At 41.8% G+C, this 26586-nt stretch overlaps 1 protein-coding gene across 1 annotated transcript in view; it reads left to right on the forward strand.

Moving 5' to 3' along the window:
* Positions 1 to 979: 979 nt before the first annotated feature.
* Positions 980 to 26586, forward strand: part of FBN2 (fibrillin 2) — a gene marked incomplete at both ends in the record, with an annotated part of 232315 nt that continues 206708 nt past the window's right edge. The window contains 5 exons of the mRNA XM_080698411.1: positions 980 to 1233; positions 2066 to 2148; positions 7018 to 7116; positions 9939 to 10034; positions 16797 to 16892. Coding sequence (XP_080554537.1) covers positions 980 to 1233; positions 2066 to 2148; positions 7018 to 7116; positions 9939 to 10034; positions 16797 to 16892 — 628 coding nt within the window. The remainder of the gene's footprint in view (positions 1234 to 2065; positions 2149 to 7017; positions 7117 to 9938; positions 10035 to 16796; positions 16893 to 26586) is intronic.

The raw sequence follows: 26586 nt of genomic DNA on the forward strand, positions 1-26586 counted from the left end.
ACAGCCGCCGAGCGCCTCGCCCCTCCAGCCGGCCCGGCCCCCTCCCCTTTCCCAGTTCTCTCGTCGCCCTAACCTCTCCCCCATCCCCCGCTCATTTCCTCTCGCACCCTAGTTCGCCAATCCCGCTTTCCAAGCCCTTCTGGCCGCCCGCTTCCCTCCCAGGCTCGCCCCCCTTTTCCCCAGTCCGGGTCCCCTCTCCCCTCCCTCCGCCCTGCCCCCTTCCCGCCTCCTCCCCTCCCCCAGCCCTCGCTCCCCGTCCTCCTCGCCCCGCGCCCCCGACTCTGGCCCCGCCCACTCTGCGCCGCCGGCCCCGGCCCCGGCTGCGCTCCACGTGTGGACCGACGGCGGCCCGGCCCCCGCTGACAGCCGCCGCCCGCCCCGCGCCCGCCCCGCGCCCAGCCGGCCTCAAAACCCCCCGCGCCGCCGCGCAGCCCCGCCGCATCCTCCGGGCGCCGTGCTCCCGCGCTCCTCCCGCGCTCCGGCCGCCGCCCGCGCCCCCGGGATCCCCGAGGGGACGCTCCTCTTCGCCGGGGGCGACTTTTGTTTCCTTGCCCGCTTCTCTCGGGGGACTCGTGCCGCTTTCCAAGATCGGTGCCCGGAGCGCACGGGAATCCGCTAAGTCGCTACGTGCAGGCACCCCCTCCCTCTTTTTTTTTTTTTTTTTTTTTTTTTTCCCTTGTGAGGTCCGCTTTCTTTGTAACTTTATGCCGCGGCTGATCGGGTTACTTTGGTAATTTCCCGCCCCCACCCGCCGGCGGTCCCGGAGTCGCTCGGGGCCGTGGCCCGGGGGATGCAACGTGGGCCGCGCGGGGCTGCGCGCTGCCTGGCCGCCGCGCCTCGCCCCCTGCGCTAGACCCCGCGCCCCGGAGCGCAGCCCGACCCCGGAGCGCAGCCCGCGCGGGCTCGGGACCCCCTCGTGGGCGGCGCGGGTCTCCTTGCTCGCCCCCTCTCCGCGGGCCGGGCGCGCGCGCTCTCGGCGATGGGGAGACGGCGGCGGCTGGGTCTCCAGCCCCTCCTGCTGTGGCTGGGCTGCGTGGCGCTGTGCGCGCAGGGCTCGGCCGCCCAGCCGCAGCCCCCGCCGCCCCAGCCCCTGCGGCCCCAGCCCCCGCCGCCGCAGGTCCGCGCGGCCGCCGCGGGCTCCGAAGGCGCGTTCGGGGCGCCCGAGTACCGGGAGGAGGGCGCGGCGGCGGCGAGCCGCGTCCGCCGGCGAGGCCAGCACGACGTGCTCCGAGGGTAGGTGTCAGCGGCGCGGCGCAGGGGTGGCTGGCTTTGGGGAACCTCGGCCGGGGGCTTCCCACCCCACGCCCTTCCCGAACCTGGTTCTGGCGGCCCAAGCTGCAGCCCCTGACTCCAGAAGGCTCCCAGACCCCCAGGAGCGCCTCCCCGGTCCCCTCCCCAACCCCGCGGCTCTGCAGGCTGAAGCCTCCCTCGGGGGGCCGGGCGGGGGCTAAGTCGGGGCTCCCCAGGTGCGGATCGCCGAGCATGTGCGAGGCCTGTTGAGCCCTTGGCAGAGGGCGGAGGGCGGGCCTGGGTCCGCCCTGCGCTGCAGCCCCGGAGCCTGCCCGCTCTGCCGTCGGGGGCGCAGCTCCGAGCCTTTTGTTTGAGGACGTGTGCGGGGTTTACTGCCCCTTCTCTACTCGTCAACCCCAGAGCTGAGGTTGAGCCTTTCCTGACGCGTCGGAGCCAGAGTAATAGGCCATCGAAGAGAAATGGATTTGGACACGAAGGCAGAGATTTTTGAGACGAATGTCCCCTTTGTTCTCCTCATCCGGAGACTAGAATAGTAGCAAATTATACGTTTCCACATCTCTTTTCGCCCTTTAAAAAGGCAAGCAAGAGATAGATGAAACGGGCTATTGGGTCGTTTCAGACCCTCCCCCATCCCAGCGTCCAGACTTTTACCTCTGTATCTGCCTCCCACCAAACTCCAGAATTTGAAGTGTAGTTTTGATTTGTTTGTCGTACTGAAAACTCCTCGCAGGGGGCTTTGCTTAGGAAAAGCGCTCCTGTGTTATTGCACCCTTTGCAGTCCCTCCACGTGTGATGTGATGCTTGTCCCCTGCAGGCCCAATGTGTGCGGTTCCCGGTTCCACTCCTATTGCTGCCCAGGATGGAAGACACTCCCTGGAGGAAACCAGTGCATCGTCCGTGAGTGTTGGGCTGGTGCACAGCTGGGGCAGCATCCTCAGGCCTGTCTCAGAGCTGACCAGACAGTTGCCTTTAGAGTCCATTGGCCACAGAGCAGCCAGCCCCGGTGAACTGTGGGAAGCAGCCAGCTTGCTTAAGTTCAGCCTTCCCCTACAGACTGTTGAAGGGCAAAAGTGGCAGGGCCTTTAAAGATGCCTGGAAGTTTTATTTTTCTGAGTCAATTCATACAGACCGAAGGGAGGTTGTGTTAGAATAATTCCCTAGACTACTCAAAACCACTTTGTCCTTAAAAAGGCCAGGTAAGACCACGGTGGTGTTATGGCTTTGAACTCTGCTGAGGCTCAGGCAAGAGAAGATAAAGCCTTCTTGGGCTTTTTTACAAAAGCAGGTTATTATCTCTGGTTCCATCTCAGCATAACAGATGTGAAAAAAGCACTTTCGTGAAAGAAGTACATTCATAGGTTTTGAATTGACCCAGCTTAACATTTTTAAAAGAGAGAACACTTCCAACTGGCTTGATTTGGGGCGTGGGGGTAGGAAGGAGACGTTTAATTTGGCATTCCTAGACTCCGAGTCTCATCGAGTATGGTAGAGTTTGGCAGTACGAATCTTAGAACTTGAACAGTTCTGCCTATCTGACTGTAAAAGTTTCGTTATTTCAGTTTCCAAGGCGTATATATGTATTCTAATTAGAGAGTTCGTTAGTCACCAGTCTCACAATGAAAACCTCTGCTGTGTATTATTTCACATGCCTGAGAAGTTGTGGCTTGAAGTGTGACAGGCCACACTTCTGGTGTGTTTCTATAGCATAGTCACATTTGTCTAGTCCAGAAGAGAGCCAGGTATCAAACAAATATAGAACATTCATTTAGACCCAGTCTTGACTTCAGTTTGACCTCAGTGTTCTCCAGGGAAAAGATAATTATGCAACTTTGAACAGAGAAAAAGGGCAAGCCACACTAGCCAAGGGATAATATGGAAGTAGTGGCATCTCTAACACTATATTTATTGGTTTTGTGGGTCTGAAATAGACCCATAATGCTATTTCTGGGCACTTAAAAAAAAAGAAAGAAAGAAATCTCAAGTGTCATAACAAACTAGTTTCTTCTTATTTACTCTACCCTAGGATTCCACACTCTTTAAATAACGAGGCAAAAATAGGGAACAACAATGGGAGTTCTTTTAAGTGATCCATAAATATTTAAAGTCAGATTTAAAGTAAGCCATCTGTGTATAAGCCTTTGCTTTTATCAAAAATAAAGAAAGGGCATGGCTTTCTTTTCTCTCCAACACAGAAAGTCTATGTGAGGGACGGTGCGTTTACTTTCCGAGGCCAGTAGGGCATTACCTTGGCTGCTTTCCACTTAGATAGTTTCCTAGAATCCTGAAACAGCTAACGTCCCGGGGCACACCTGCCCTGCTCAACGGGAGTGACTTAGGCACTGCGGAAAGTCTGACTCACTGACTGTAATTAATGTGACTGCCATTACTGAGCTGGAGAGCAGCCGAGGAGCAGGGATCGCTTTATGGTACGTGTTGAAAATCTGTAAAGTCAGGTTTTATTGGATCATTGTGGAATGGGAATTCCAGAGAGCAGAGCCTTCCAGAATATTTGCAGTAGAATTATATGCATGGCCCGCTCAGTGTCAGCTTGAAGTATTTTTGGTCTTTAAGTAGCATTGTGCCCTTTTCTCCTTTAGATCGAGTTTGGAAATCTCAGAGTAAGAGTGATTATTGCAGCTTATATTTCTACTGCTTTAAATATTTTGGTGCTTGTGAGATACACTGGGATTCTCATGTATCAGAAATCCATAGAAAGCATAAACATTGAAATTATATCTCCAAGAAATACTTACATTTGTGTCAAAAGTGCATCTACACAAATATTTATTATTATCACACTTTTTAATGTAATTTACTCAGGTAATTGAAATACCTGAGACTCTAAAATAGAGCACAAAAAAAGAGAGACAAATCAGTGCTTTTATATCCTCTTGCATGGGTCTCACTAACTTTTAAAAGAGAGCATTAAAGTTAATAATTCAATGACTCTGACATTTAAAGATAATATGAAGGAAAATAACAAAATTATAACCATTATAACTTAAAGTAAAGCATTTTAGTTTTGTGCTTTTCTGATAACAAATATTTATTTACTGAGTATTATGCATATCTCACAATTTAGACCAAAAAAACCCTTAGAATCAACTTACCCCCCCCAAGAAATAATAAGTAAAGTATAAATAGAAAATAAGGACCAAAGATGAAATTCTCATATGGTTTTACTTCAGCATCCTTTCTAAGTAGAAAGATAATCAAATATTCAACTTTTATCATTTTAATCTACTTGGCTTTGACCAGGTTTTGTAATGAGGAGATATTAAAGGCAAAATATATTTCTTAATATACTAGAAACTTAGCTGGACACGATGGCAGATACGTATAATCCTAGTAGTTGGGAAGTTAAGACAGGAGGTTCAAGATCTCAGATTAAAGGCCAGCCTTAGCAACTTAAAGGGAATCCCAGTAACCTAGGAAGACCCTGTTTCAAAACAAAAAATTAAGAAACAAGGTCTGGGCATGAAGCTCAGAGGTAGAATGCCCCTGGTTTGATTCCCACTACAACGTGCGCACATACACACACACTGGAAACTTAATGTATTTTTACTGGAGTCTCTATATATTGTTGTTCTTAATTGTGGCTAGAAAAGATCACTGAAGCACTCCCAAACTTTCTAATATTTGTCCTTAAGGATGGAATCCATGGAATCTACTCTCTCACTTTCTATTTGTTCTTTTTTATCTTGTTAGAATATAAAGCAATAGAAAAGTTTGTGCGTTAATTTATATATCGTGAGTTACAGCATTTCAACCTGTGGAATATTGGAATGGGACCGGCCCTGATTCATAGCATTTGAGACCTGAAGAGACACCCTAACACTTCAGTCACCTCAGTGCCTTTATTTTATATAGCCAATGAGAAAACGGACCCCAGAGAAGCTGTGGGTTCACAGCCAGTCAATGGCAGAGTGAAAACTCATCCTCAGACTGTTCATGTACCACATACTGTTAACCTGGCCATGGCACTTCTGGCATCAATCCTTAGGCACCTTTGACCTCCCTCCCTCTCCTTCCAATACTTCTAGGTCTCATGACTTCAGTGATTGTGGGAGGGACACATTTGGGTGAGGATAGCAGTAGTCTAATATGGATGTGTGGAGAAAGGGCCTAAGCACTCCTCCTCCTCCCTGTACAGTACATACCTGTAGTCACGTCGGAAGATGCCCAGTCTTCAGTCATGTTGGAAGATGCCCAGTCTTCAGCTTCTCAAACCTTCACTGGTTTAAGTTCAAGAGGGCACTTTGGAACTTACCAAAGCCTATGCTAATTATCTACCTGCTGGAGAACAAGGGGGTCTTTGAAGTTAAATAATTTTTTTGTTTATAGTGGTAAGGATTGAACCCAGGGGCATTCTATCTCTGAGCTACACCCCAGAATGATTTTATTTTTATTTGAAAATAGGGGCTCGTTAAGTTGTTGAGAGTCTTCCTGAGGCTGGCTTGGAACATGCAATCCTCCTGTTTTGGCCTCCCAGTAATTCAAACAATACTTTAATGACCATTTGTGTTTGGAAATTTTTTGGTGATCAGGAATTCTAGTATACTTTAAGGTATATTAGTCAACTCTAAGCTGAGAGTCATGTTCTTGCTTAAAATTTTTATATTCACACTATGATATTTATTTATTTCATAATGGTCATGCTGGCCATATTATATGGATCTCAAAAGGCAATTTGGAGAAGGAAAACAATTATTGAATTAGTTTGCTTCTGTAGAATACATCCCTTCCATTATCAAAGGTCTCCTATCACTTTAAAAGTTATAAGACCCCTCCTTTGCAAAAGACCCATATGTACATTGCTGTTGATATTTACAGCTAGTTTCAGGGCGTTGCTGGATTCTCATCTTTTTGTCTTTATGCATCCAAGCATGGAGCATTACAGCATGCATCCTTTGTGCTCAGAGAGAATTCAGTTGTGAGTGTAGAGATAAATCTTTCAACTCCTCAATGAACTGACTCTAAATTTGGGAGAGACTTCCCGTTTGAAGGCACTCTGCTACAGGTTTTGAGTATCTGTGGTATGTGCAGCTTCAGTGAGCCTAACATTCTTGGCTGTGCTGACCTTCATACCTTTGTTTTTGAGGTCACAGCTGCAGGAGGCTCCCCCCCCCCACTTCCATCAAAATGTCTCAGTAGCTTTTCTGAGCAGCAGGCATAGGTTAGGTTTGAAGATAATATGGGAGGGGAAAGGCTGGTAGAAGGAGAGAGGGAATTATTAAGGGGAACAAAGATTGATGATGGGGCAGGTCAGATACCAGCCAGGAAGGAATGTGTGGAACCCCCGAGGTTTGCTCAAGTCATTAGGGCCTGGAGCCTCTGGCTCAGCTAGTCGCACATTCTCTGTTTCCTGCAAAGGTCCTTTACACAGAGCTGTGTTTTCTATGGAAATGCAGGATTCTGGGTTTCCTCAACAGTTAGCAGTTTTCTAAGATCAAGAGCACCTTCTCTTGGTGAATTCTGCATTTAAATTCAGTCTTGAATGCAAAAAGCAACTTGTGTTGATAGGCAAGTTCAAGAATTGGTATTAGGGAATTTAAAATAGCTTGCTGTACGTTTTCATAAAGATACTTGGAAAACACAGTCCCATGTTTATAATGTGGATTTTATTACATGTCTAAAGTTAGATATTTTGAAGTACATATTTTACCTTAATTTCTCAGCCTTCTGTTTTTAAAATTATAGCTTTCTTATTTTGTAAATCATGGTTTATCATGTTATTCATTCACTTTCCTATTGTGTTTTCTACAGCAATTTGTAGGAACAGTTGTGGAGATGGATTTTGTTCTCGTCCTAACATGTGTACTTGTTCCAGTGGCCAAATATCACCGACTTGTGGAGCAAAATCAAGTATGTTTTTATATGTAGCCTTGTTTACTGCTTTTTATTTAAACTTTCGAATGAGCTCTAAATGTTCTTTTTAAGTAGATACAAATATATGATTATTTTCCTTGTAAGATATGTTGGTACTGATGGTATTAATTTTTGAAATAAGTACCTTCACTTGCTTAGGTTTTGCCTCAAGTGGCTAATGATTCTTAGAAAAATGCTTCAATTCTGGCCCAGAAACTGTGTCTGTATAATAGAAAAATCAGGATCCAGGAAAATCATTCTTTGTGAATATAACTATAACTTACTGGGCTTTTACTATGTTTTGGGTCTTTGTCTATTACTTTAGTCAATCTTCTCGTAAACATGAGATACTGTTATGAGCCCATTTTACACAGAGAGATGCATGCAAAAGTTAAGTGACCTACACAAGGTAATGCACACTTGAATCCAGGTATTCTGATGCCTAATCCTGTAGCCTTAAACACTAGGCTGTACTTTTTGCCTTTGCTTAATACTGCAGACCATATCCTGTTTTGTAGGTTAGCCACAGGGAAAGCAGAGGATTAGGAAGACAAAGGATAATTATAGAATATTTGTCAGACACTTTACACGCATTAGCTTATTTTTCTTTACTTGTGAACTCTCAACTGCTCTATAACATAGCTATATGTTATATATATAACATATGTTATTTTTCACCTACTTAGAAATTGCTGGATCTGTAAGATCCAAGATTATTAACCAAGTGCTTAAGATAACATTGTAACAAGGCAGAAAGAGGAATTTTATTTAATTGATAAGTAATTAAATAAATGCTTCAGACAAGTGTGATGTTCTTACATTTTAATAGTTCTCTCTAGAAATTTTCACTAAGAAAATATAGTATAGAATGTCTCTGACTCAGGAATAAAATTCACTATTCCTATAGCACATCATTGTCTTCAGATGAAATTCTTATGAAGAACTCTAATTTTACTTTTTGAATATAGTCATCCATTTCCAATTTTGAATGATAGGATTCCAGTTTTTGAAAATTAAAATTCAAATGAATCAAGACATTCTTGACCTTCCACTTTCAGGTTCCTAATCTGAACCTTTCTCCTTTGCCCAGTTGTCTACAAGATACTTTTGTCTTATCTTTATTACCTTAGTTTTAGTTTTCTCATATCTGTCCTGGCAAACAAAACAAAACAAAACAAAATCAATGCTGTAGAGATTTTAAAATTAAATTTTGTAATTCCTTTACCTGAGCAGCTTAACATCGACTAGACTGCTCTCAGTGTACAGCAGAGAGTTAGTAGGGAGTCCATGCATTCATTTGGCCTTGGGTAATACTCAGATTTTTTCCATCAAGAACTTTCTAACTATCCAGTCCTTATTCTGCTTGACCTTGCTAAAGCTTTTTTACACCATTCATCACTATCTTCTTGAAATATCTTTTTTTCTTACAAGTGTCCTTGACTTCTGTAATGTTTCTGTCCCATGGTACCTGTTTGCTTGCTTATTATTATTTTAGTCTGTTTTCTATATCTTCAGCCTTCTATTTAAAGTTTGGTATTCCCAAAAGTTCTTCCTCCCTAGGAGAACACAATCACATAGGGATCTTCAACTGCTATGAGTGTTCTGACAACTCGAAATAATGAGTCTCCAGAGTAGACCCTTCACTGTGCCTCACTGACATGTTCCATTTTCTGTTGGACGTCTCCATCTGAATGTGTAGTAAGCATTGGAAACGGTAGTAAGTCAAGTGTGGAATTCTCTTCTTTGCTGGCCACGGTGAGAGTCTTGCACTGTCCCTCCTGCCTCGGCAGTGGCACTGCCATCCCCCTAGTCCCTAAGCAACTGCTGCTTTTCTTTCTCCATACAACTCTTTTAGGATCCTAGTAGGTTCTACTAGGAAATACATCTCTACTCCTTTTCTAATCACTTCCATTGCTACCCTGGAGTTCAAACAACCCTCATCTCGCACCTGGAATATCTTAAACCTGTACTTTTCCAGTCCATTCTCTGCAGAGAAGCTAGAGTTATTGTTTAAAAATAGAAATCACATCATTTAATTCTTTTATTGAAATCTTTCGGTGACTCCCATTTGCGTTGGGCATGTAGTTGAAGCCCTCTGTGGCCCCACAGGCCTTGCATCATCTGGTGGCTTCTGTCTGGCTCTCCCATATGATCTGTCTCCATCTTTCTCTTTGTAACCACACAGACTTTCAGTTCTTCAGAGAAAATCCTTTCCCTTCCCAAGGCCTTTTGATTTGCTAGGTCTTCTCCCTTTGAGGTTCCTTCTTGTTATTCCCCATGCCTGACTCATTCTTATCCTTCAAAGTTCAGCACAAATATCCCATTGGTATGGTCTTGTCTGGTTCCTACATCTGAGTTTCTCTTTGATTCTTGACTATTCTCTTCACCAACTGTTTCCTGCAGACAGTTTATCACAGCATGTAATTACTTTGTGGTATTGTTTACTTGGTTTTGTCTGTCTCCCTACTGGAATGCAGGCTTCATGAGGACCGACCCCAAATCCATCATGGCAGCAGGCATGGCGCCCTTGCAATCTGAATGGGTACAAGTGCCTTCTGTGTGCTAGCAGAGATGCTACTAGTCACTTTCTTTAAAATTGAAGTGTAATATATTTTAAATGCACTAGGAATGACACGTTATGAGACATGCCCATGTGTGCACTTATGATACTTTGTTGTGTCATAAGATTTACGTCTGCAAAATGCATTTGTCTACAAAATGCAAAATGCATTGACATGTATGTTCCAGTTTTATAATCACATACACACTATAATTTGGGTGACTGATATATGCATGTTCATTGTCGCTGTTATTTGCAGTCCAGCAGTGCAGTGTGAGGTGCATGAACGGTGGGACCTGTGCAGATGAGCACTGCCAGTGCCAGAAGGGATTCATCGGAGCGTACTGTGGACAACGTAAGGAGCCTTGGAGTAGACTTTCTTACAAATAATTTCATTTAGTGGGTATTTCATATACAGCCATAATTTAAGGTCTTATAAAGCCTATGAATCCCTGAAGAAACATTTCAAGTAGTAAGCCATACTTTACAACTGAATTTCTAATTTTCAGCCTTAATTTTTTTGTTTGTTTTGCTATGTGTGTGTGTATGTGTGTGGGGGGGCACGTGCATGCGCATGTGTGTGTGTTTGAACTCAGGAGCATTCTTCCTATGAGCTACATCCCCGGCCCTATTTTATTTTTTATTCTTTATTTTTAAATAGGGTCTCACTAAGTTGTAGAGGGCCTCACCAAGTAGCTGGGGCTGGCCATGAACCTGTGATTCTTTTGTCTCAGCCTTTCAAATACTGGGATTACAAGCCTGTGCCACCACGACCTGCTAAGACTTTTTTTAACTTCATTTTGAATCCTTGTGTGTTTAGAGTAGGGATGTTCAGTATCACTACTGCTTTGCCAAATTTGAAATGCGTCATAGGTATCCCTTTTCTTTTACCTAGTTGCATAAAATGCAGATTTTTTTGAAAAATTAAGTTTTATAGAAAACACCCTCTAGTTAAAATTTATATGTGCCAGTTTTTTAGGAGAGCCAATCTCATACATTATTCTTTGCTCAAATCCATTTAGACCCACAATACGGGGATATGAAATGATTTTTTGAAATCAGATGTCATTACGAAAGCAGGAGCTTTAATCCAGCAATGCTTTTATCTTCCAGGGAAAATATTCCACAGTAATAAAAACAAAAACAAAAAAAAATTCATATTTTTAACAAATATGAAAGGATTGTGTCTCCTGGATTATGGCACATCGCTTGGGGAGTATTTTTAGTTTATTGTTTCCTAAATTGCGAGCTTTTATGGGAATTCGTGTTTTTAAGTATGGATGAGTGAAAGGACATGATTCAAGGATGTTGAGTCGCACATAGCGAGACGGTCCCTTTCACTTCCTTTCATTTCATCAGTTGCAGATTCTAGGCTCATTGTTAATTCTCAAGGCTTCTCTAAGAACTACTGATTTCCTTTTTCAACATAGAAAAACCAAGACCTAGGTGTGTAGAAGACCTAGGTGTGCAAGGCTATCTAGCTTGTTTTATTTGTTTTTTGTTTTTTGGTGTTTTTTTTTTTTTTTTTGGTGATACTGGGGTTCCTGGAAACCCTTCTACTTCTGGGCTACACTCCCAGACCTATTTTATATATATATATTTTTAATATGGAAATAGGGTCTTTTAAGCCAGAGGCTGGCTTCGAACCTGCGCGATCCTTCTGTCTCTGCTTCCCAAGCCCGGGGATTACAAGCGTGTGCCACCACACCCAGCCTATCTAGATTGTTTTTTTTTTTTTTTTTTTTTTCGTGGTACTGGGGTTCCTGGAAGCCCTTCTACCTCCGGGCTACACTCCCAGACCTATTTTTACATTTTCATTTGGAAACAGGGTCTCCTAAGCCAGCACGCGCGGCTGGCTTCGAACCTGCACGATCCTCCTGTCTCTGCCTCCCAAGCGCGGGGATTACAAGCGTGCGCCACCACGCCCGGCTTAGCTTGTTTTTAATTAACATTATTTTTTTTTGTTTTGGTCTTATTTTTTAATTGTGATAAGATATACATAACAGAAAATGAACCATTGTAACCATTTTAAGTGTAAAGTTCAGTGGCATTAGGTAAATTCGCAGTGTTGTGCAGTGTACCACAGTCCATCTCCAGAATGTCTTTCCATGTTGTAAAACTGAAACTCTGTACCCAGTAAACAGTAACCCCTCATTTCTTCCCCATCCCAGCTCCTGGTAACCATCATGCTACTTTCTGGCTCTATGAATGTGACTACCCTAGTACTTCATATAAGTGTAATTATACAGTATTTTACCTTTTGTGATTGGGTTAATTAACTTATTAATATAATGTGCTCAAGGTTCATCCATGTTATAGCAGGTATCAGAATTTTCCTGCTTTTAAAGGCTGAATAATATTTCATTGTATATGCCATACTTTATTTATCTACTTATCTGTTGGTGGACACCTGCCTCCATCTTTTGGCTATTGTGAACAGTGCTGCTACAACATCAGTTTACAAATACCTGTTTGAGTTCCTGCTTTCAATTCTTTTGTATATCTACCCAAAAGTGGAGTTGCTAGTTTATATGATAATTCTGTTTTTAATTTTCTTGAGGGACCTCTGTACTATTTTATACAATAGCTATTCCATTTTATATTCCCTCCAGTAGTGCTGAGGGGTCCAGTGTATGTCCTTGTCAACACTTGTTATTTTCTCTTTTGTTTTTATGATAATCAACCTAAGGGTGAAGTGTATCTCATTGTGGCTCTTGTAATTATTTTTATAGTTATCTTCTAGTCAAGCTAATTATAGCTCTCCATTTATAACTATTATGAAGTTTTATTTCAAAATAATTTTAAGCTGGTATGTAGCTCAGTGATAGATTGCATGCTTTCAATGTACAAGGTCCCAAATTCAATACCCAACAAAATGCGTGCGCGCACACACACACACACACACGCACGCACGCACACACGCACACAGTCTCTCTTTCTCTCAATAAAATAAAGCAGTTTTAAGTAAAATAACTGAACCTATTTAAAGAAAAAGTCTATTAATGTCAAGAGTAAGCAAACTTTTTTGAAAGGCCAAATAGTATATGGTGAGACTGCTTTCTCTGTTGTAAGTACTGAACTGTGCCAGTATGGTGCAAAAGTGACCATATATAGTGTTTAAGTAAAAGAGATTGGGTGTATTTCAGCAACATTTTATGCTAAAACACTTTAGAGACACTAACATATGAATTTCAGTTTTCTCTTATCATACCATTTTATTTTTTTAAATCACTTAAAAATGTGTAAACCCCTTAGCTCATGAACTGTACAGAAATAGGCATTGGCCTCAATCTGGCCTTTGGACCGTGGTTTACACACCTTTGTGTGGGTGGTTCTCACGTGTGACAAAAGCTATCGAGGCAATCTGAGATTGAATAAATGTTAGGAAATGAAGTGTTAAGGGATTTAAGAGAATACAGTGTACTGAGGCCAGTTCTTTAGTAAGAATAGAGAGGCCCAATGTAATAGCTTCTCTAGGTTAATGTTGACCAGGGAAAAGTAAGACAAATTTGGGAAATAGTGGGACAAGAAGATAACAGCAAAATTTTTTCTTCCTGGATGATTCTTTTTCTGTATTATTTTTTTTTTGTATATTCAGTTATATCTGTAATGTTATACAATGGCCTGGAGCTTATAACTAGGAAAAAAGCCAAAGTGTATTATGAACACAAGATTGATAAGGAGGCAGATTTGAATCTTTGAAAGCCTTACAAAAGTGTGAGGAGATCCAAATTAACTTGGTTTTATATAGTCCAGTAGATAGAGAAAAAATGCAGTTATCCTTGGAATTCAACCTTTTTCCCTGTCTAGGGGAGAACATGATAACTTCAGAGTCAAAAGAGGACAGACCTTGCCTTGGCTGGTCTTTCAGAGCAGTTCTCAAACCTGCCCCAAGGCTGGCCATTTTCAGGCTGAGTTCAGCTGCTATGCCAGTCTTGGGCATCTGTGTACACAACTATGTACATCTTCCTGAAGGTTTTGCAAAACAAGCTCTGGCAGATGTGCCCCTTCCTTGCTTCTCACACAGAAGCAGGAAGTACTTCCCCGCCTGGAAGATGCCTTGCTGTCTTTCTGCTCTGGTGTCAACTCACATGGATGCTACCACAACTCTTCAATCAGAAGAGCACCAAAGACACAGGTCAGACAGTCAGCACACACTGATCATTTGTACTTTGGGTGTCTCATGGGATGAAGTGCCCCTGTTCTAATTTTTACGTCAGAGCCAATAGAGCATATGGGACAAGTAAAATATTCAGCTAACAAAAGTTATGGAAAATAAGGTGAAAATGTAATAACTAGTAGATAGCAGCTCCAGCTATGGAAGATGCTTTCTATGTTTTATTTATTTATTTATATATACTTATTTAGTGTAGTGTGTAGTACTGGGGATTGAACCAAGGGTGTTTTCTGAGCTTTACTCCTACATTCTTAGCCCTATTTTATTTTTATTTCAAAATGGAATCTTGTTAAGTTACTGCATAATGGCCTCAAACCTGCGATCCTTCTGTCTCACCCTCCCAAGTACTGGGATTAGAGGCATGTATCACCATGCTTGGCCTAAATTGTCTTAGAGAGGGTGTTACAGTTCTGAGAATGAAGAAAGAGACAATTTTCAGCTTCTGGAAAAGCCCTGGAATTATGATGTTTGCTAAAACGAAGATTACAAAAACATTTAAACCTCTTAGCTGCTTCCCCAGTACTGTAGACAGCACTCTTTTGTAAGCATGCTTTAATTTCATTCAGCAGCGGTGAGTCAGTACTGTGTGTCCTGCCCTCAGCAAGGTGCTCTTAGACCTTAGTGAACAAGCATGGTGGTGCTTGGCCATACAGGTAAAGGCCCGGTACAAATTGAGGTAATGATAAGAAAAAGGTTAAGAAGGACGCAGGGTGGGGGAGAGGGTTATGATCAGACTTAGCAGTTCTCTGCTGTTTTACATTGGGGTTCTCTGGGAAGGTGACATTTGTACAGAGTCTGTGCCTTTATTTCAGAAGGTCAACAAATTTAAAGGACCTGTGGCAGAAAACAGACTCCATGTATCTCTTTGGGGAAAAAGAACCCCTGCAGCTGGACTAACTTGGGGACAAGGGATCACAGTAGGAGATAAGTTTGCAGGGGGAGGTGTAAGGCCTTCGAGGCCAAGGAAGGAAATTTGGATGATGCGGTAAATATGATGGGACGCCACGAAGAGCTTTTAAGTAGTTGTGTAATGGGATCCGGTTAATATTTTAATATACTTTCATTGACATATTGTAACTATACATCATAATGAGGTGCAGAGTGATGGAAAGGTTCACACACAGCCCTTGCTGTGTCCCTCTAGATCCACCCTACTTCTCTCCCATACATGTTACTGAGATTGCATTGATAATGCCATATATGCACACAGCAGTATTTAAATTGTTTCCTTCATCAAGCCCCCCCCCCAACACCAACTCCTTCTATCACTCCACTGGAGTTTCTCCTCTTTTATCTGTAAAAATACCTTCTGTTCCCCAGTTTCTAAATCTCTAGCTTCATATGTAAAAGAAAAAACATACAGTGCTTCACTTTCTGAGGCTGGCTGATCTCACAGCATAATGTTCTTTAGTGCCATCCATTTTCCTGCAAATGGAATGATTTTTCTCTTCTTTACAGCTGCGTAAAATTCCATTGTGTGTGTATACTGTGAATTCATAATCAGTCCTTCTGGCTGCTGTATTGAGACTAGGCAGTGAGGAGGACAGACAGACACCCAGGGACTTGTTAGATGATGCCACCACAGTGGAGCCGGAGATGGCGCCGCTCCTGTGGCAGGGAAGGCTGTTCCATGTGGGTTAAGTCGTTATTTTAGAGGTCGAGTCTTTGGAAGGCAGTGTATGCCAATGGACTTTGTGTGGTGGGTTGGAAATAATTGAAAAAGCAAAGATCGAAAGTGAGAACTAAAGAGTCTTAGTGGGGCCTGTCTGAATGGTGATGTCATTTCCTCACATGGGAGACTTGAATGGGAGTGGACTGGCTAGGGGTTGTTGGGGCTGAAGACAAGAGTTTGGTTAGGCGTTTGTTGGTTAGAGAAGTCTATTCGACTTCCAAGCGGAAATATCTGTGAATGCTGATCTTAGCACAGAGGTGAGAGACAAAGACACAAATTTAGGAGCGTGTGCATTTTTGTGTTTTGTTTGCAGTACTGGAGATTGGACCCAGGAGCATTCTCCTCCTGAGCTACATCTCCACCCCTTTTTATTTTTTATTTTGAAAAAGAGTCTCACTAAGTTGTTGAGAGTCTCGTTAAGTTGCCGAGGCTGGCTGTGAACCTATGATCCACCTGTCTCAGTCTCCCAACTACTGAGATTACAGGCATGCGCCACCACACCCAGTTTAGACTGGCTTCGAACCTGCGCGATCCTCCTGTCTCAGCCTCCCAAGTGCGGAGATTACAAGCATGTGCCACCACGTCCGGCTTACAGATAATATTTTAATAAGCCTAGATAAGGATCACTAGAAAGTCTTATAATCAGAGTAGAGGAGACCGATGTAACCAGAGCCCAGCTTCAGGGCCAGCATTGTGAGGTGGGGAAGAGGAAGAGAAGCAGCCAGCAAAGAGGACTGAGAAAGTGGACGGCAGGACAGGAGGACTTTTTTGTGAGCATCCCCTTTCTTGCTTTCCACTGCTTTTCCTGGCTCCCTTCTCTGATCCTTTGTTTTCTCCCTTTATTTCCATGCCCTCTTTATTTTTCCATATCACATTCCCCCCTTCTTTTACATCTTTCTCAGAGTCTGCCTCCCTTTCCTTCATTCTTCCTGTCTTTTATTCACTCCTCTACCTATGAGAACAGAAATAGAGGGTTAAGAGTGATACTATGACTCTGAGAATATCAGAGCCAGCCAACCCTTGTGATTCTGACATTAAAAACAAAACCTTTTACTTAATGCTTGCTCACAGTGTGATTGACATGAATGGTGTGGGCTGTTGCTTTAATATACAAGGAAATGCATTTGCTTAAGCCCATGAGGCCAGTGGTGACTTGTGTTTTACAAACGTAATTTGAGGTGAAATCCTTCGGTGCTGGTGTGGCACAGGGCCCTCTTCTGCTTGGGAACTTGCTCTCTAACGAGCTGCTGCTTTGTGTTTTCATGCAGCTGTCTGTGAGAACGGATGTCAGAATGGCGGGCGCTGCATTGGACCCAACCGCTGTGCGTGTGTTTATGGATTCACGGGGCCACAGTGCGAGAGAGGTAAGAAGAGATAACGAAAACTGGGAATGTTGTGTTTTATTGTAAAACGTACACATTTTTGACACTCAGTGAAAAATCTGGAGAAATTATATGTTTGCTTTTCTTGATTATGTCCGTAACTTGAGTGGTAAGATGGTGGGACATAACCGAAAACGGCAGGAACATCTCACTTTTTTCTACCGCAGTCTGAGAGGCCACTTTGGGGCCAGTAGCTCAGGATGGTTTTGATTTAGGGCAAATTCTAATAGTGTCTCTAATTTATAGTAATTACTAAGACTATTGCCTCTATTAAAAAAAAAAAAAAGTAGTGCCAGGATGTTCTTGGATACAAACCCCACAAAATCTGACAGACTATCCTATGCAATAGGAAATATATTATTCTCCATAACAAAAAGTCCAGAGCTACAGGGCTTCAGGTCAGATGTGATCAAGGCTTTCACCTTTAGTTGTGCCTTAACCTGGAGTTCTTTGTCTTTGAAAGATAACTGTCAGCAGTTACTGAGGCAACTTGCCTCCTTATTCACATCTATGGACAGAGTCTTTCCTCTAACTATGGGCCAGTAACAACCTCTAGAAATGTAACATGCTGATTGGCTTAAACTTGGCATTTTAATTGGTCTCTGGCAAGTGGTAATGGTAATACATTTGATGTAGACGTATCAGGACTTATCCCCGCAGCAGAGAATGCTGTAAGCTTACTGAAAGCCTTATGGGGGGGGGGAGGGTTGAGTATCTGAACCTTGTAGACTTTCCTTTGGGCAGGACAAAGTGGTTAGAAAAAATGGATGCTGAAGGTGGGAATCTTGTGTCTAGTTTACTCATGAAAATGGTCAGTCAAGCAATCATGAAACCGGCTTACCATGTTTTTAATAGAAGTTATACTCACGACCCTCAGGCCACTGCAAACTGCCAGCGCCAAGGTGCTGAGTGACCTAATCATGTCCTGGTGGAAGATGTTGCCATGGCTACCAAGGAAGTTAAGCTTCATAAAATGTCATAAATAACTATTTAGTTTTGAGCTGTAGGAGTAAAAATAAGTTTAAACTAAAAGTATTGTTATGTAACCATTCATTTTTACATACATCCTCAAATTTGTTTTCCCAGAGCTTGAAATAGCATCTAAAGTTACGTAGCACCTGAAGTTACATTCTATGGAGTTGGGTCAGGAAAATGTTGCAGGTTAAATAGAGATGATAGTTTATGTATGTAGAGAGTCTTTGAATTTAAAGTCCTATTTTTAAAAATCATACTCATTATATTGTTTTTTTTTTTTTGCGGGTCTGGGGATGGAACTCAGGGGCATTTGACCTCCAAGCTACACCCCCTGCCCTATTTTTTATTCTTTATTTTGAAACCGGGTCTCACTGAGTTGCAGAGGGCCTCACTAAGTAGCTGAGGCTGTCCGCGAACCATGATCCTCCAGGTCTCAGCCTCCCGAATGCTGGGATTACAAGCGTGCGCCACCACGCCCGGCTCATACTCATTATTTTGACAAAAACTTTATCTTGGTATTTGGGTTAAAGCTTAAGAAATATTAGGATTGCATGGTAAATTTGAGAAGTAAGACATGCGCAGCCTTTTAACATACATTCATAGGTGTATATTTGGGTTAAAGCTTAAGAAATATTAGGATTGCATGGTAAATTTGAGAAGTAAGACATGCACAGCCTTTTAACATACATTCATAGGTGTATATTTGGGTTAAAGCTTAAGAAATATTAGGATTGCATGGTAAATTTGAGAAGTAAGACATGTGCAGCCTTTTAACATACATTCATAGGTGTATACACATCAAGATATTTATATTATTTCTAATGTAATTGAGATTTCTTGGGACTCAGGTACATTTCACAAATGACAGAGTTTATAGTTATGTTTAGGATAAATTGTAAAGTCTTTACCAGATGCTTTTATTTGGGGGAGAAAAATTATTTGTAAAATGTCAGCATAAAAAGATGAATTGTTCAGAATGGAATGCCACAAATTTCCTAGATGATAAGTTTATTTAAGTGCCACAGAATGGAGAAGAGTTAAATTTAAAATTCCAACCCTAATCCTCACTGGTGGAGATGATGCTCATTTTTCTGGAAGTCCTGTCAACTTCACAGCTCTTTGATGCTGAAGCAGATTTCAAGTTCAGTTCTGAACTGGCAGAGGGACTGAGTAGGTGGTTTCAGCTCAGAGGCTTCGGGCATTACGTCATTATTCCCCAACAGCTGTCCATTCATTAGATTTGTTAGTCCTTACCAAATTTATGAGGATCCAAAAAAGACTTCAATACCTTTTACCTGTACAGTAGCATGTTTTCTGAAGAAATTATAAAATTAATTAGTTAATGGAATGGACTCAAGGATGTTTTTAAAAACTGAATTTGTTTTTTGTCTTTTTAAGAACTACCCTTCAGACGAAAGTTCTAAAACTTCATTTCTTCCAAAGGAGCAGGTAGTGATTCCTACTCTTAAGATTGTAACCATGATGGAGATTGAACTCAGGACATTCTTTCTCTATGCTACACTTCCAACCTTTTTTTAAATTTTGAAACAAGGTCTTGCTAAGTTGATTAGGGTCTCACTATGTTGCTGAGGCTGTTTTCGAACCTGTGATTCTTCTGTCTCAGCTTCCCAAGTACTGTGATTACAGGTGTGCCTGGCTGAACGGTAACTTTTTTTAAGAAACTAATTCAAATCATTTTTTAAAATATATAGTAGTTAATTCTACTAAAAATAATAGAAAGGCTTATAATTTCTGTTAGGATAAATAATAGAAAGGCTTATAATTTCTGATAAATAATAGAAAGGTTTATAATTTCTGTTAGGGATATATTATATTTACAGAAATACAAAAGGAATATTCGTTTCTGTGGAGATTAGTAAATGGGTTCATGTGCTGTGTTAACATTTAAACTTCATTTTATTTATTAATTACTGAACTTCAAAATAAATGTTCTTTATTATCTAAGGGGGGGAAGCTTTTGCACAGTTTGAGCTATCTTTCCTCCGTCATGTAGAATACATACAATTTTCCCTTAAACAAGCCTCTGGGGATTGGTTGTGTGATAAAGCGCGGCTGCGTTTCAAGCTATCTTGGTTCTGGCAGACTGGTTTCCGGGCCGGAGACATAAACTGAGTGGTAACTAATGACTGGCATGATTATGGTGTTTAACTTGAGTCTTGGAGCTGGGTAAGCTGAAACTCTTTGGAGTTCTCTTCTTACTGTTGCTGATAGGCACGATGACCTTTTATACTCACACACACACTCAAAAAAAAAAAAAAAAGGAAAGAAAAAGAGTTCTTATGGACACATGCTGTTTGTAAAATGCAAAGAGCTAAAACCTAAAACGCAAAGACCTAAAACACATGAAAGTCTTTGATTATTTTTGCTTCTTTCTTCAAAACATGACATTAAAAAGAGTTGCCCTTAATGTATGTCCAAGAATAAATAGAATCAGAATTACATAGCAAGACTTAATTTGTTTCCATGATACTTAAAGTGTATCTTAGAACTTATCAGTAGAAACTCGCAGGAGTCAGACAGGCAGTAAGTTTATCTAAAGTATTTCTGGAAAAAATAAAATGACTACTTGCTCCCCATAATGACCTGCTCTGAGTTCCTTTTTCAATTTATTTGACTTAAATGAGGATTGAACTCTTAGTTCATAATTGAATTGTCCTGGAAGATTTTTGTTAAGGCCATCTTTTAGAAATATATTCTAGAATTTTTTAGTTAAATATAAATGACTACTCTGGATTGTTTTTATTATGCATATATATCTTTCTTAGAAAAGTGTGTAAATGCTACAAAATTTCCCAAATCCTGATACATAGTGATATTTCCCTTAAAATGTCCACCTTTTAGTGAAAATTGCTTTAAAAAGGAGGATTAAAGCTGGGCGCAGTGGCACATTTCTATAATCCCACTACTTGGAAGGTTAGAGGCCAACCTCAGAAACTAAGAGAGAGACCCTCTTTCAAAATAAAAAATAAAATAGGATGAGGATGCAACTCAGACGTAGAACTCCCCTGGGTTCAATCCCCAGTACCAGAGAAAAAGCAAAACAACCAAAAAATTAAAGCATGTGAGAAGCTCTCCCCTGGAGACCTCTAGTCACAAGGCACTCACCAGGACACAACAGGTTCTTTGTTAGAGACCGGGTGGCTGGAACTCTGCATCTTAGTGCTGTTGCCCCGTCTGGGCATTTAACAGATGTACAACACCTCCCTGGTGTCTAATTCGGTGGGAACGTGGTGTCAACAATTTCTCTCAAAGCAGTCAGCTGCAATCTACCCCTTGAGTGTGCATAACGGCAACCTGCATTCTTATCACAGAACCGCAAGTTATTCTACACATTTTTGTTAACCTACCCAACTTTCAGGAGGTAAAGTAACTGACAGCCACAAAACCTTCTCTTCTCTTTCTCTCTCTCTCTCTCTCTCTCTCTCTCTCTCTCTCTCTCTCTCTCTCTCTCTCTCACACACACACACACACACACACACACACACACACACAAACACACATGTAAATAAATTTTTTTTGTGTGTGTGTGGTACTGGGGATGCAACCCAGGGGCATTCTACCTTTAAGCTATACCCTCAGCCCTATTTTTTATTCTCTATTTTGGAACAGTCTTACTGAGCTGCAAAAAGCCTCATTAGTAGCTGAGGCTGTCCATGAACCCAGATCCTCCTGTCTTAGCCTCCCAAATGCTGGGATTACAAGCATGACCCACCACGCCGGCTTGTAAGCAATATTTTAAATAAAAGCTTTCATTATAATTTTCTTACTTAAAAGAAATACATATTTATTACAAAATAATAGATGCCAGTGGCGACCATGGCTGCAGCAACAATAGCTGGCAGCGGCCAAATAGGACAGGTATTCCTCTGAGAAATCCTGGACATCAGATTTTGGTTTAATATCTGATCGGGACAATATATAGAGACAGTTACAGCCATGACTTCCTAACTAAAATATAAAAAAGAAGATACAGACCAAGATGTTAGAGACGGCGGCGGCGGCAGCGGCCAGTATTCGGGAGAGATAGATAAAACCAATCCAACCCTCCTTGAACTGTTGGAGAAATCTCCCCCAAAAAAGACTGCTCTTGCTCCACATGCTCAGCTGGACAACATACTATGTAAAAAAAATGCTCGGGAGGAGGGCTAGGATGGAGGTGGCGGCAACAACCAGTATCAGGGAGAGGCAGGTAAATTCATCCTAATCCCCCCTGAACTTTTGAGGAAATCTTCCCGAAAGTAGACTGCACCTGCCCCACATGCTCAGGAACTCTGGACAACATACTGTGTAAGAAAAATGTTCGGGGCGCGTCAGATGGAGCCACGCAAATTCGGGTCGGCCGGCGCTGTGCCTCCTGGGGCTGGGTGCGCTAGGAGCAACAGAGCCCGCTAGCTATGGTGAAGCTGTGGGCCTCTGCTCTTCGCAGGGAGATAAAGCACATTGCTCCTAAGTACTTGGGGCCCCAACTCCTGCAAAAGACACATAGTAATTTCTTTTATTAAAAAATATTGAAAGGGAGGAAGATGGCGGCGGCTGCAGTTGCAGCTGCAGTGGCGACCATGACCGCATCAGTGACAGCAGTGGCCGAATAGGATATTCATCCTCCTGAGAAACCCTGGACAACAGATTTTGATTTAATAGGTGATTGGGACAACACACAGAAACATTTCCAGTCATGATTTCCTATCTGAAATATGGGAGAGAGAGTGGAATATGGCGGAATTAGAGGCAAGACTGCAGCATGGCACCTGCCACTGCAAGAAAAGTGATTTTTGGAGGGATATCCTAGAAGAGATCAGAAAGCAGACTGTTCCTGCCACACATGCACAGGAATACTTAACAACAACATACTCTAGGAGAGACCAAGAAGGTGGCGGACGGTGAACAGTATTCAGGAGAGGCAGACAGATTCAACCAAATCCACCTTGAATTTTTGAAGAAATCTCTCCAAAAGTAGACTGTTCCTGCCCCACATGTTTAGGAACTCTGAACAACATACTATGTAAGAAATAGTTTGGCGGAGATGAACCAAAATGGTGGTAGCAGTGGTGGTCAGTATTCGGGAGAGGCAGACAGATCCTATCCAATCCACCTTGAATTTTTGAAAATATCTCCCCAAAAGTAGACTGCTCTTGCTGCACATCTGCAGGAATTCTAGACAACACACTATGTAAGAAAAATGTTCGGGGCAAGTCAGAGGGAGCCCCTCCCATATTGCTGTACTGGGTATCCCGGGAGACCTCAGTTCATGGCCGGTGCACTCCTCTGCTCTGCGCTGAGGGTCAGGGCTTTTTTGGAGCAGCAGATTTCGCTCTCCATGGTGAGGCTGTGAGCCTCCGCTTTCAGTGGGGAGATAAAATCCATTGCTGCTAGAGAATTGGGCTCTCAGCTTCTGCAAATGACACGTGCTGCTTTCTCCTACTAAAATATATGTGGAGGGAAAAATTGGAACCTCTGTAAACATCATGCCCACAGTGACAGGAACCAGAGCCTGCCACACGACGAGGCCAGGTCTGGAGCCAGCGATGCCAGGCCCAGAGCCTGTTGCATGGCAGGCCTGGACCCGGGGCTGGCTTCTCAGCAAAGGACCAGGGGGTTTCTTCAATTGTGTGGCCAGGAAGCAACAGAAGCTGGCACTGCCTCACCTATCTTTTAGCAGATTTCCAGATCCAAGTGACCTCTATTTTAAAAAATATTGGTTGTGAGTGGATCATCCTGTCAAAGTTACTCACCTTCTGGCTTTCAGGTTTTCAGTAAGTGGGAATAAATGTGGAGAAATAGAAGCTCTAATACATTGTTGGTGGTACTGTAAGTTGTTGCAGCCACTTTGGAGAACAGTATAGAAGATCCTCAGAAGAAGGAAAATGAACTTACTATATGATCCAGCAATACCACCTTTGGGTATCTACCAAAAAGAATGAAAATCAAAATACCAGACTATTGTATGAACAACCATGTTCATAGCTGCACAGTTCATCATTGCCCAACTGTGGAACCAGCCAAGATGTCCTTCAGCAAATGAGTGGATTTCAAAACTATGGGATATGTACACAATAGAATTTTGCCCAGCCATAAGGGAGAACAAAATTATGGCATTTACAGTGAAATGTCACACACAAAAAATAAGAAATCAGATGCTTTTCTTAATGTGCAAGATATTAGGGAGAAATGTGTTACAGGAGAAACTCCAGATGAAGAAGGGACCCTAAAGAGGAGCACTAAAGATGATATATCTGAGGGGATAAGAGGGAGGATGAGAGAAACTCTTTAAAGCACATGATGTACTTAAACATATCAAAGTCAATCAGGAAGCCAAGCATGAGTAGGTGGGAGGGGGAGGGAAGGGGTTAAAGATTGGGTAGGGGCTGATTGGGTGATGTGTGCATGTATATCTCCACAATTTTTATCCCATTGAGATGTATGACTACAATGCACCAATAAAAATTTATTAAAAAATAAAATAAAGAATGGTTGCCCAGCTCATTGTAATAACGAAAGAGCAAGGCATCTGCAGTCTTCCATAACCCTATTATGTTTAGACAGTTTATGTTCTCAGTCTCACACATGAGTAGGCTTTGAATTCACAGATTAGATTTGTGAATTTGAGGGTATGAAGAGAGGACTAGGTTATCAAACAGCCCGATTCATCCTGACATGGTGGTACATGCCTGTAATTCCATTACTTGGCAGATTGAAATAGGAGGAACACAGGTCTGCGGGAAGTCTCAGCAACTAAGACCCTCAGAAGCCTGGCAAGACTCCATGAAAAAAACATTAAAAAGGGCTGGGAGTGTACCTCAGAGGTGGAATGTGCCTGGATTTAATCCCTAGTGCAAGCAAACAAACAGACAAATATCCTGATTCAAGACCTTAAATTTAATCACCATGTTATGCCTGTCTGCCATAATTACACCTTGCAGTTCTTTTCAGGTTTTCTTTTTTGTCTTGTTATTTGTAGTTTAGCTATGTGTGATAAAAATCTCTGTTGATAAATATATATCCTGGGTTATGTTCTTAGAATATAACCTGTAATTGCTGGGTCATTAAGAATATGAAAATTTAAAGCTTTTGATATGTTCTGTTTATTTTCCTCTAGAAAGGCTTTTTATGATTTATTAATTTGGTATTATGTTTAGAAAGCTCTTTCCATTTTCAAGTATTTTGAATATCCACATTTTTTCTTAATGCTTTAAATACTTTATTTTGTTTTACCTTTGTAACCATAAATTAGAAAATAGAGATGGGTAAGTGAACTAAATTTAATCAGTTATTTAATTTTTATTTGTCTAATATTTACTAAGTATTAAGTACTTGGAACTTGAGTTATAAAGAAAAATAATATATATTCCCTGTTAATGAGAAGCACATTGTCTCCTTTAAAGAACACAACTCATAATCTAAACCTGAAGATGGGAAATGACATAGTAAATACCATAATAGGAATAAATAGAAGCTCAGAAGTGCTTCCTGACTCAGGGTGAATTACAACAGTCTTCTTGTCAGTTCAGTGAATGTAGAATGAATAAAAATATATCGCTCTAATAGTGGGAAAAAGTGTCAGACTAATTCCAATATTCATGTTGCAAACTTTATTAGGACTGAATCTTATGCTAACATTATTCAAATTCTATAATTAATTACCAGTTATCATAGTCACTAAGCTAGTCTTTGTTTGATAGAAATAAAATGTGTCCCTTTACCTTACATTCTGAGGATTTAGTAGAATAAAATTTACCAGGAACAGAGAGAGACAGAGACATTACCAACTGCAAATGTGAGACTCACACAGGCCCATGAGGCAGGGCATGCACACAGTTCTGCACTTGTGGGGCTGTTAAGAACATTTATAACCTTGCCCTCTCTAAGCTAAACTTAGCCTTAAATGGGCATCAGGGAGATACCAGAAGATCTTCAGGAACTTAACTTTTTGGCACTGGCTCAGATGACATCCTTATCTTGAATGCTGTTCAGAATTACAGGGGGAAAAAAGGGAGAGAAAAGAAAGCAGACAGTGAGAAGTGGAAGAAAAACAGAAGAAAAGAAAGGATGATTAAAAATAAGGAGATGCACTGCCCAACAAGGAGTGGGGACATTTGGTTGTATAAAGGAAGGGCTTAAGTTTAGGAGAATATCAATGTGTTAATCTATCTCTATCTCAGAGAAGCCAGGGCTTCTCTGTCCTTGGTTTAAGCCTGTTTAGATCCACTGAATGAGATTGACTCACATATTTTCATTTATATCTATATTTTATCTTTATCTCTATAAATTCTTTGTTTTTGGTTAATCTGCTTAAATGTAGAAAAACCTGCAATACGATATTAAAATATTCAAATAAATTTTATTTGTGCAACTTCACAAATATTTTTCTTTTTGAACTTTAAGAAGACATTAGTAGTTAACTGGTATAGAAACCCTGTGCACACATACAAATTAAATGTAATAAAATATATACATATAGTGTGAGTGTGTGTGGTATTGAGAATTGAACCCGAGCGTTCTACCTCTGAGCTACTCCCTCAGCTCTATCTTTATTTTTATTTATTTTTTAAACAGGGTTTCACTAAGTTGCTGAGGACCTTAGTGAGTTGCTGAGACTGGCCTGGAACCTGCTATCCTCCTGTGACAGCCTCCTAGGTATTGGGATTAAAGGCATGCATCCTAATGCCTGCCTGATTATAAT

Source organism: Muscardinus avellanarius, assembly GCF_963383645.1.
Source record: "Muscardinus avellanarius genome assembly, chromosome: 7".
NCBI classification, from domain to species: domain Eukaryota; kingdom Metazoa; phylum Chordata; class Mammalia; order Rodentia; family Gliridae; genus Muscardinus; species Muscardinus avellanarius.